General features: G+C 37.1%; 1 protein-coding gene across 5 annotated transcripts in view; it reads right to left on the bottom strand.

Annotated features, from left to right (window-relative positions):
- The window catches only part of SLF1 (SMC5-SMC6 complex localization factor 1), a 77713-nt gene that overhangs the window by 22370 nt on the left and 43257 nt on the right, over positions 1-12086 (bottom strand). For all 5 annotated transcript variants that reach the window (XR_002785675.2, XM_003404986.4, XM_023547715.2 and 2 more), the window contains 2 exons: positions 9938-10069; positions 9183-9348 (listed from right to left, as the gene is read on the bottom strand). Coding sequence is in view for 4 of the 5 variants with exons in the window: in XM_003404986.4 (XP_003405034.1) it covers positions 9183-9348; positions 9938-10069 (298 nt within the window). In the remaining variant the exon portion in view is untranslated. The remainder of the gene's footprint in view (positions 1-9182; positions 9349-9937; positions 10070-12086) is intronic.

Raw genomic sequence — 12086 nt, 5'->3', positions numbered from 1 at the left:
CACGAGACTGGCAAATTCTGATTTCTGAAAATATTCCCCGTTTCAAAGATATAGTAAATTAGGGTCCACCTAGACCCCAGGTCCTAAGACTCCTAGTAAGGAAGAAGGATGTTAGCACACAGAACTAAGCGTCATATAAATTCACAACCTAGCACACCATCAAGTAAAATAAAACTAATCAGTAGGAACTTTCCCTCCTTCCTTATACAAATATATATACACATGCATCTAACACCTTAACTGAATATTAATATTGCTTAATATTCAATTTGCCTTGCTATCACTCTTATTAAGGTAGAGAGGGACAGGAAGTCTTGTAGTGTTTGCTAGGAATAGGAATAACTATAGCTTCTTTACCATAAGAAAGGATGTGCAAAGTCACACTTATCCATGAGTAATTAGGTAAGCGTGCACACTACCACATATTCACATATCCATAATAGTAAATTTTTATATAAAAAAATTCTTTCAAATATGGTTCTTGGATTATACTATATTCTTAACTGTGACACTATAACCACAGGGCCAATATAAATTGATATTTACTACAAGCAACTTTAACAAGTGAATAAACAATGCTACAATCTCTAGCATAGTGGATATATAGGTTTTAGAATGAATTGATAAGAAAATGGCAAATAAACCATCAAGGGAGAAAAACTTCCTTGGATAACCGAACTGTTTGCTAAAGCTAAAAGAACAGAACGTGAATACCCTAAGATTAACTGAGAAATAAAAAGCAGACATGATTTATATATATGCAGTATAGCTCCCTTTTCTAATATGTTAAACTCTATTATCAGGCATTCTATCAATACAGTTCTTTACTATCTGCCAGTACACGTAATCTCCAGTTTATAAACTTGATAAACTTGGTGATCTTCCAAAAACTGACTAATATGTAACGTAGAATACATGAGAGTCTTGGCTTTCTAACTCCCAGGTTAGAGCTCTTCCACAATATCTAACTGCAATGGATGACAACTGCTCTAGTACTTCTGCAGGAAAGATGCAAACATAATGCACCTACTGTGGCTCTTCCCCTACTTTAAATACTGGCGTTTGAAGCATGAGAAAGTGTGTTACAGTGGAGATGTGCGCTCTAGTCCCCTAACAAGCTCTGACACCTTGAATACATTTAACTCTTCAGCCTCAATTTCCTTCTCTTTAAACATAAATTAGCTTCCATTTCTGTCTCTAACTGCACTCTATAGCACTTAAGGATATCCCCCCCAAAAGTGGGACTAACCACCAAGCTTGGAAAAATTTGCACCTCCTCCATAACCTTGACAGAGCCCACCTCTGCTCTTTGCCAAGGAAAGCCCAAAGCTTTCTCAGATTAATGACAATGAAATTCACTGCCATTGTGTCACTCTGCAATACTTGTTGATTGACATTATGACAAAACAATATTAGCATAAACTGAGGACTTCTGTTTAGCTAATGACTTAAATTGAATGCTTCAACTCAGCAAATCAAGAAACAAATGCTTTACAGTAGGGAAAATGATGTCTGTGAACATGCATGGAATTCTTGAAACTGGAAACTGCCAAAAAGATTTAATTAACTACAAGAATGAATTCTAACAGATAAGCGACATAATAAAAAGAAACCAGTTTCTATGATTTAGACAATTCAAATCTTAAACAATATATTAATTTGCAAAGTTTAAAGCCAGTTCTCATATTACAACTGATGCTACAATTTATCACAGACCGCTTCACAAATATGTTGCTTTTATTTATAAATCTGAACAAAAATGTTCAAGTTAAACATGAATAAATCTGTTACTATTTACATCAGTATTTCCTGAGTAATTTCTAATCTGTAGTAGTCCTTTAATGATTTAGTAAAATTGTGAAAAAGTTTTATTATTGTTTTCAGCTGTAAATGAGCAATTTCATTGCTTAATATTCAATTTGCCTTGCTATCACTCTTATTAAGGTAGAGAGGGACAGGAAGTCTTGCACTGTTTGCAATATATAATCAAATGGATGAAAAAAAAATGTCCCATAACAAAGAAGTATTTTCTCTCCTTAATGATTCTATTGTGTAAGAAGTAAATAAAAAGTCAGATAGTAATTTATAAGGATGCTATGATCTTTAGCTAAAAAATATTATCCTCAACCAGCAATGAGATATAGATAGCTTTTTCTTTGAATATTTTCAATTCCCACACATTTGCACAATCATGCTTCTTTTTAAACCAGGTATATGTACAACCAGCCACCTGGTTACTGTCACATAATAGGATTAATCAAGAAGAAATCTAGCTACTGAGGCACAGTCTATCCTTTTTAATGTCAGTTAAAAAAAAAAAAAATTAAAGCTCTCAAAATAGTTTTTAAGCATGCTTCAGATACCCTCTAAGTAGAATTTTTAAAGATTGGTAAGGACTTCTGTTTCTGGTAATGAAGGCCCAAGTAATTCAGATGAATCCTTTTAAAGAAGAAAACTAAATATTGGATGCAATACGCAAAACATCTTCTGAAAATGAACCAAAGATACAACGAGGACTCATTAGGTCAAAATCTAGGAGAAAGTACAAGGCAAGTGAAGCATTCAAAGCTAGCTGACTTTATCTTGATGACATCTGCTAATGCCATAGAAAGGGCAGAAATATGGAACTGTGGTTTCCGGAGCCAAGTGGAGAAGGGATACCAAAATCATAGTCCAGGACCTAAACTCCAATCAGCTGAGACCCTTAGAGACCTCACCCTCAGTGTAAAGGTGAATCAGAAACAAAACTACATGCATCTATAACCCTTCACTTCGCTTGTGGCCTAACCAGGAACTCTGAAACCTAAACACTGGACTAGGATAGTCCTTGACTAGCAGCACACCCAGGCACCTGACAGAAGCAAATGGAAATTCTCTCTGGAGAAAGATACTCCAGTCTTTGCCATAAATGGTTTCTACGAGTAATTTTTCAAATGAAATGTCCAAAAGGTATCACAGCAATACAGCAAACTATAGCTAGTAAAAAATATAGCAAATGATGGTTTGCAAGACAAAAAAGACACGAGAAGAACACAGAAACAATAGAAACAGATCCACTAAGACTTCAGACATAAAATAATTAGATATAAACTGTAAAATAATTATTATTGCCATACTCAAAGGCAAAAGAAAACCTTGAAAATTTGGTAGGGAACTGGAAACTATAAAAACATGTCACAGCAGTTTGGAAATAAAAAAGACTAGAACCAGGAAAGAAATACTAAAATTAAGAACACAATGGTCAAATAATAAATAATAAATGGTGGGAGAGGCTGTGGAGAGACTAGAACACTTATACACTGCTGGTGGGAATGTAAAATGGTACAACCAACTTTGGAAATCGATTTGGTGCTTCCTTAAAAAGCTAGAAATAGAACTACCACATGATCCAGCAATCACACTCCTTGGAATATATCCTAGAGAAATAAGAGCCGTCACACGAAGAGATATATGCACAACCATGTTCACTGCAGCACTGTTTACAACAGCAAAAAGATGGAAGCAACCAAGGTGCCTATCAACGGATAAATGGATAAATAAATTATGCTATATTCACACAATGGAATACTACGCATCGATAAAGAACAATGATGACACCGTGAAACATTTTATAATAAGGAGGAATCTGGAAGGCATTATGCTGAGTGAAATTAGTCAGCTGCAAAAGGACAAATATTGTATGAGACCACTATTAGAAGAACTCAAGAAACAGTTATAAGCAGAGAAGAAAATATCCTTTGATGGTTACGAGAGTGTGGAGGGAGGGGGAGAGGGGGATTCACTGATTGGATAGTAGACTAGAAATATTTTAGGCAAAGGGAAAGGCAACACACAATATAGGAGAGGTCAGCACAACTGGACTAAGCCAAAAGCAAAGAAGTTTCCTGAATAAACTGAATGCTTCAAAGGCCAGCATAGCAGAGGCAGGGGTTTGAGGACCATGGTTTCAAGGAACAGCTAAGTCAATTGGCATCATAAAATTTATTAAGAAAACATTCTGCACCCCACTGCAGAGAGTAGCACCTGGAGTCTTAAATGCAAGCAAGCGGCCATCTAAGAAGCATCAATTGGTCTCAACCCACCTGGAGCCAAGGAGAATGAAGAATACCAAAGACACAAGGTAATGATGAGCCCAAGAGACAGAAAGGGTCACATAAAGCAGAGACTACATCAGCCTGAGACCAGAAGAACTAGATAGTGCCCAGCTACAACCGATGACTGCCCTGACAGAGAACACAACAGAGAACCCCTGAGAGAGCAGGACAGCAGTGGGATGCAGACCTCAAATTCTTGTAAAAAGACCAGACTTAATGGTCTGACTGAGGCTAGAAGGCCCTGGGTGGTCACGGTCCCCAGGACTTCTGTTGGCCAAGACTGGAACCATTCCCAAAGCCAACTCTTCAGACAGGGATTGGACTGGACTAAAGGACAGAAAATGATACTGGTGAGGAATGAGCTTCTTGGATCAAGTAGACACATGAGACTACGTGGTCAGCTTCTGTCTTCAGGGGAGATGAGAAGGCAGAGGGGGACAGAAGCTGGCTGAATGGACATGGAAATACAGAGTGGAGACAAGGAGTGTGCTGTCCATTACGGGGAGAGCAACTAGGAGTATAATTTTTGTAGGAGACTGACTTGATTTGTAAACTTTCACTTAAAGCACAATAAAAATTAAAAAAAAAAGAACACAATGGTCATGTTTAACTACAGATTAGACATAGCTGAAAAGTGAACACTATCTAGATGATGCAAGAAAAAAAAATACAGATGAGAAGGTAAAAGAGGGGATATGAAGGGTAGTTGTAACATCAGTTTAATTGGAATTTAAAACATAAAGGAGAGAAAGCAGATCAAGGAAATATTTGAAGAGAAACTACATAAGAATCTTCCTATATTAGACTTTATAGCAGTTTGACGCCAGCGTTCTCAATCTTAACTGCCATGCTTACAGTCCCTCAAGTAGCTATCAGCTATGGCATCATGACTATTAAGTATGATGATGTATCAGTTATAAAAAACAAGATGGCATCACAATATACACAGCAGAAACTTTAAGAAAAAAAAAAAAAAGCAAATCTGCAAAGTAGATTTGGAAGAGTTGATTAAAACAATTATTAAGCCTGATCTAACAGGTGATGGACACCCTGGTGGCACAGGGGTTAAGAGCTACAGCTGCTAGCCAAAAGGTCAGCAGTTCAAACCCACCAGGCATTCCTTGGAAACCCTATGGGGCAGTTCTACTCTGTCCTGTAGGGTCACTATGAGTTGGAATTGACTCGATAGCAATAGGATTGGTTTTTTGGTTTTAAAAGGTAATAGAGACACTGTAAAGAAAAGAGGGAACATATTTTTGTCACTAATTTTATATAACCAACCAACTGCCAACCCCATGTGTGTCAGAGTAGAACTGTGTTCCACAGGGGTTTCAATGGCTGATTTTTCAGAAGTAGATTGCCAGGCCTTTCCTCTGAGGTGCCCCTGGCTGGACTCAAACCACCAGCCTTTTGGTTAGCGCTGAGCATGATAACGTTTTGTGCCATCCAGGGACTCCTTTAAGACAAGGACCAAAAAAACCCCAAACCTGTGGCCGTCGAGTGGATTGTGACTCATAGCGACCCTCTAGGAAAGAGGAGAACTGCCCCATAGGGTTTTTGAGGAGAAGCTGTGGATTCAAACTGCTCACCTTTTGGTTAGAAGCTGAACTCTTAACCACTGCACCACCAGAGCTCCAGAACAAACAATGAATCTGAAATCTGATAGTTCCTTTTTACTGTCCTTCAGTGACTTTTAAACAGAGAGCACAAGAACATGTAATCAGAGGAAATGGGATATGGCTAGGGCAGCTACTATATACCATTCAAAATAGGTGGCAGGGCATATAAATTCTGAAAGCACAAATCATACATGCTATATTCTTTAACTAGGATTCATTATTAAAAATTAACAACAAAATCATAGCCAAACAAAACCCATTAACAACACAAACCCATCAATCTAGAAAATTTAGAACATCATTAAAAATAACTCTTGATCAAAGGGGAAATAAAAATTGCCAATAGAGAACATTTTGAAATAAACAATGAGAGCACCACTGAATATAAAGTATCAAAATCTGTGGGATGAATCTCAAGTTGAACTCAAAAGGTAATTTACATAAGTGCATGTATTAGAAATAAACAGTGAAAAGAAAAAAATCCAAACATACAAGAAAGTAGGAGAAAATAAAAGAGAAAGTAAAGAATTAAAAAGTAAGAGCAGAAATCAATGAACTATAACAAAAAGTAGTCAGTAAAGCCCCAAAGGCAGATCATTTTGCAAAGGAGAAAGGTGACCATTAGTATCTTAGGGCTGATGTAACAAATTATCATGAACTGGGAAGCTTAAAACAAAAATGAATCCTCTCACAGTTCTGGAGGCTAGAAGTCTGAAATGAAGGTGCTGGCAGGGCCATGCCCTTATGAAGCCTCTAGGAGACAATCTGCTCTATGCTTTTCTCTCAGCTCCTGGTATTGCTGGCAATCCTTGGTGCTCCCTGGCTTGCAGAAGCACCACTCCAAGTCTTTGTCCCTGTGGCACATGGTGCTCTTCCTGTGTGTCCAATTTCCTTCATCTTACAAGAGCACCAGTCATCTGAATAGGTCCACCCTAATCCAGTATCACCTCATTTTCAATTGATTACAATCTGCAAAGACCTTATATCCGAATTAGGTCACATTCACAGGTATTAGGGATTAGGACTTGAACATAACTTTTTGGGAGACACAATTCAACCCCCAACAGCTTACACTCTGGCACCCAAAAAGTCATATCCTTCCCTTGTAAAAAAACATTCACTCCATCCCAATATACGCAAAAGTCTCAACCCATTCCAACATCAACTAAAAAAATCTAAAAATCTCATCTTCTAAATCATCTACATTAAGTATAGATGAGACTCTGGGTATGGTCCACCCTGGGATAAAATTCCTCTCCATTTGTTGACCTGTGAAACCTAAAAAACACGTTATCTACTTCCAAAATACAATGGTAGGACAGGCATAGGATAGATATTCCTATCCCAAAAGGAAGAAATTGGAAGAAAAAAGGGTCATGGGTCCTTTGCAAATCAAAAACCCAGTGGGGCAAATTCCATTAGGTTTCAAGGCCTGAGAATAATTCTTTGTGGCTCAGTGTTGTCTTCTGGGCCTCCTGGGATGGCACCCCAGTCCTCTTGACCCAAGTGGTGGCCTCACCCTCTCTAGCCTCTGCATCTGTGGCTCTGCCCTTGAAGTCATTCTTCCTTTATTTCCTTCTGTCTCTGTTCCTTTCAGTCTAGGTTGGCAGTATTTCTGCCCGTATAAAATTCTTAAAAAGCTTTTCATCTTCTGCGGATGTTGAGGGGATTCACACCATTAGACACGAGAGCTCTCCCCAGATCCTTCCTGGATAACCCCACCTTAATTCCTGGGTTCTGCTGAGATGGCTTATTGAATCCATAAGTCACACACCTACTTTTCTTAGCAAATGGTTGTTCAGCCACACCCTTGGCCCTGTTTCCAGAGCACACTATCTAGATGGACTGAGAATATTACAAATCATCAAGTGCTCGTTTATTTTTGCTTACCAGTTCATTCCTCAATTTCTTTCTTTCCTCTTACATCTTACCATAAGCGACAAGGAGAATCCAGGCTACTATTCCGTACTTTGCTTAGAAATTTCAGTTAAATATCCAAGTTTATTACTTATAAGTTCTACTTCTTACCGTACAATACAGAAGAATTCAATTCAGCCAAGTTGTTTGCCACTTTGTAACAACAATCACGTTCTCCCCAGTTTCTGATATAACAAGAATCACCTTTCCTCCAGTTTCCAAACACATTTCTTATTTCTCTCTTGACACCAGAATTACCCTAACATTCCTACTTCTAGCAACATACTCTTCATGACAATATATGCAATCTCTAAGACAATAGAAATTTTCTTTACAGCTCTCCTCACCTCCTTCAGGGCCCTCACCAGAATCACCTTTAGCAACTATATTTCTATCAACAATCTCTTCAAGGCAATCTAGGCTTTTTCTATCACATGCCTCAAAACTCTTCTAGCCCTTTATCCATTACCCAATTCTAAAACCACTTCCACTTTTTTGGTATTTGTTACAAAAGCACCCCACTCCCAGTACCAAAATCCATATTTGTTTCCTAGGGCTGACATAATAAGTTATTACAAACTGAGTAGCTTAAAACAACAGACATCAATTCTCTCACAGTTCTGGAGGCTGCAAATCTGAAATCAAGGTATCAGCAAGGCCATGCTCTCTCTGAAGGCTCTAGGGAAGGTGAGAGGAGAATCTGTTCCATGCCTTTCTCTTAGCGTCTGGTGTTGCTGACAATTCTTGGCCTGCAGAAGCATCATTCTAATCTTTGGCCCCACCATTACATGTTATTCTCTCTGTGTCGATGTGCCAATTTCCCTCATCTTATAAGGACATTGGTCATTTGATTAAGGTCCATCCTAACCCAGCATGACCTCATCTTTACCTAATTACATCTGCAAAGGCCCTATATCCAAATATGGTCACATTAACACACACTGGGGGCTGAGACTCCAACATACCTTTTCAGGGGATACAACTCACAATAGTGACTACTATTTATTATGCACCCAATATGTGAGTGCATGTTGCTATGTACTTTACATTTTTATATTTAATTCTGTCAACTACCTATCAGATATATAATACACTAAAATCACTGTATATTACTAATAGCAGGCCAAATGCACTTATAAAGAAACATTTCAGGAAATAACTCTTAATATACAGAAAAGAAGTTTTAAAAACAACTAGTATTTCTTCTTAATAGAACACAAAAATTTTTAAGGATTGACTCAAGTTCTTTTATCACAGGTCCTTATGAATTGAAATGTACAAAAGCAAAAGAAAAAAATCTAGAATGGTAAGTAACTATATATGTCTTTGCTCTTATTCACTAATAATTAAATTACTATCTACTACATACAAAGCTAAGAGGATAAAGGCACCAGCCTCCATAAAACTAAGTAAGTTTATAGAAAAAAGACATATTTGGGTAAACTTTAATTTTTTTCAAGTAATTCAAAGAATAAAGGGAAGAGGAAAAGATAAGTAATTCAAAGTACTTTTTCCATAGGCCATTATTCATTTGTAAATTAATCCCACTTACATCATTAGATTTGTACTTTTCCTTGTGAGAATATATAGTCCACTCCAAAAGCATATTTACTGGTTTGGTCAAAAGCGCAGAGGTCTCACTTCCTGACCAAAAAAGTTCAAGAAGAACTGCCTTTCCTGTAATTTTCAGACTCTGAGAATCTGACCAGTCATATAACCTAATTAAAATATGAACAAAAAGTATGTCAATTTGATTACTTATGTCAATTTGATTACTGTATTTACTAGACACATTACCTTTCATCAAAAAACAAACAAAAAACTAGCATTTTTGAACACAGAAAGGTCACAACATAAAAAGATTATAAGATATAATTATGCTAAAGGACAAAGTATGGGAAAATGGTCTCAGTTCAATAAAATCCACACACAATAATCTAGCTACACATTTTAGAACATAAGCAAAACTTACCGTGGGCATAGAGAAGCACTGTTAAAACCTAGTGAGTGAGCTTTTAACTTAAACACTCAATTACTAAAGATTTAAAAAATATATAAATCTTGAGAAATGAAAATACTATTACCATCCAAATATTTAACTCAAAGAAAAATAACAATATGAACTGAGGAAACAGAAAACGAATAAACATTTACCACCACTGAAAGACAGTGCCCAGAAATGTTTCTAAAATAAGAAATCTACTTTAAAAAACAAGGTGATTTTTTGATGTATATAAATGATTAGAAAAATGGTGTACAAGAACAATGGAAATATACAAAAATGTTATTTTTATTATTAAAACTTACTTTTGACTCAGGTGCCGAACCTCACTTTCAACTAAATTAAAGAAGAATTTAAGCAGTGTCAGATGCAGCACCTTAGAGCCAATAACATTTTCAGAAATTTGATGACAAAAATTTTCATTGAAAAGGCAAGACCTGAAAAACATGAAACCAACAATCTATAATATACAAGAAATTCACTGAGTAACCTGTGGACAAAGTACTTCTATTTTAACTACATTAATATTTTCCTCCTTTAAAAAGTAAACCATGTCAAATATCTACAATTACTTATTAATACTGCAGATTTAATTTATTTATTTTTCAATGATTGTAATGCTTAACAATTATCTGGTATTCTGTACTCTTTAATTTGCCGATTAAAAAAAACACAGATTTATCCATTTCATTGAATTCTTTTGATTGAGATGACCAGATATGCTCTCAATTTACAATACTCTTCACAACCTTCCCTCTACCCAAGATTACTCTTTTTTATTATTTTAGTAAGTGAAGGTCATTTACAGCTGTGTCTTTACAGCTTTTAAAATTCAGTATTTGATTTCCTTTCCATCTTCTGTAGCAGTACTGTCCAACCGAACTTTCTATGATGATGGAAATGTTCTACAGGATGCTAAAATCTGACTAACGAAACTGAAGAGGAGCCCTGGAGGTACAGTGGTTAAGTGCTTGGCTGCTAACCAAAAGGTGGGTGATTCGAACCCACCAGCTATGCCGTGGGAGAAAGACGTGGCAGTCTGTATCCGTAAAGATTCCAGCCTTAGAAACCCTATGGGGCAGTTCTACTCGTAGGATCGCTATGAGTTGGAATCAACTCGACAGCAATGGAGTGCAACTGAGGGCCTGAACTGTTAATTACTTAGTCTTAATTAATTTTAGTTTAAACAGCCACATGTAGCTAATGGCTACTGTGTTGTATAGCACAATTCTATAGTATTTTTTAAAGAGAAAGTAAGCTTACCAGAACTCTAGGATTTAGAGTGATAGTCTAGGCAATAACATTTATTATAATCGTCTCCCAACTTTCTTACCAATTGTATCAATGATGTATTTGTAACTTTCTACCTCTACCTCTTCCTTCCCTGCCCCCCTCTTTGGATAACATATTCTCTGGTTATGAGAGTCCTTAATAGCTATTAAGTCTAACAATTTGTTTAGTACTCAAATCTGTTATATAACATCTGCCACCCCCATACAGTTATTCAGTGTTTGACAACTACCAAAGATGGATATAACATAGCATGATGGTTTAAGACTGTGTGTCAACTTGGCTGGGCCATGACTCTCAGTGTTCATATGTGATCATTTCCATGAATGAATCTACTGTGAGTAGCCGAATAACTGAAAGGGAGTTTCCTTGCAGGTGTGGCGTGCATTCAAATATAAGCAGACGTTCCGGCTTTTTTGCTCACTCTGGATCCTGTGGCTATCTCCTGTTCATCTGACCTCTGGTTCTTGGGACTTGGACTATCAGCTTATCTGCCGATTTTGGAATCCATCAATCTTCACAGCCTGTAAGCAAGAGCCCTGCTCTCTGACCTGCAGATCTTGGGTTTGACAGCCCCTGCAGCTATGTTAATCAAGAGAAGCCTCTATCCTGATCCACGGACTTGGGACGTTCTAGCCTCTACAACCATGTGAGCTGTTTCCTTGATATAAATCTCTCTGTATATATATTTATATGCATTACTGGTTTTGCTTCTCTAGAAAACCCAGCCTAAGACACACAGTATCTTTCCTTTTTTTTAACTTTATTATGGAATATTTCAAATATATACGAAAGTAGAAAGACTAATATCATCCAGCTTCAACAATGGCCATCTCATATCTAATCTTGCTTCATCTATACCCCTATCACTTTCCTAAGCACCCTCCCCCTTCTTACCAGTCCAATTATTTTGAAACAAAATCTGGGTACTTCTATTTATTAAAAAGTCTACTTTTTAAGCACCCAAATTCTATCTCCTTGCAGCATAAACTAATTCATCCAAATATTCATTAAGTACCTATTATGTTCTGTGGAGGTCTGGTGGCGCAGCAGTTAAGCATTTGACTGCTAAGCAAAAGGCTGGCAGTTCAAATCCACCAGGCGCTCCTTGGAAACCTTACAGGGCAGTTCTACTCTGTCTACAGGGTTGCTATGAGTTAGAAT

This window comes from Loxodonta africana, chromosome 2, assembly GCF_030014295.1.
Source record: "Loxodonta africana isolate mLoxAfr1 chromosome 2, mLoxAfr1.hap2, whole genome shotgun sequence".
Classification (NCBI taxonomy): domain Eukaryota; kingdom Metazoa; phylum Chordata; class Mammalia; order Proboscidea; family Elephantidae; genus Loxodonta; species Loxodonta africana.
The sequence above is the reverse complement of the archived record's forward strand: the minus strand, read 5'-3'. Positions and strand labels throughout refer to the sequence as shown.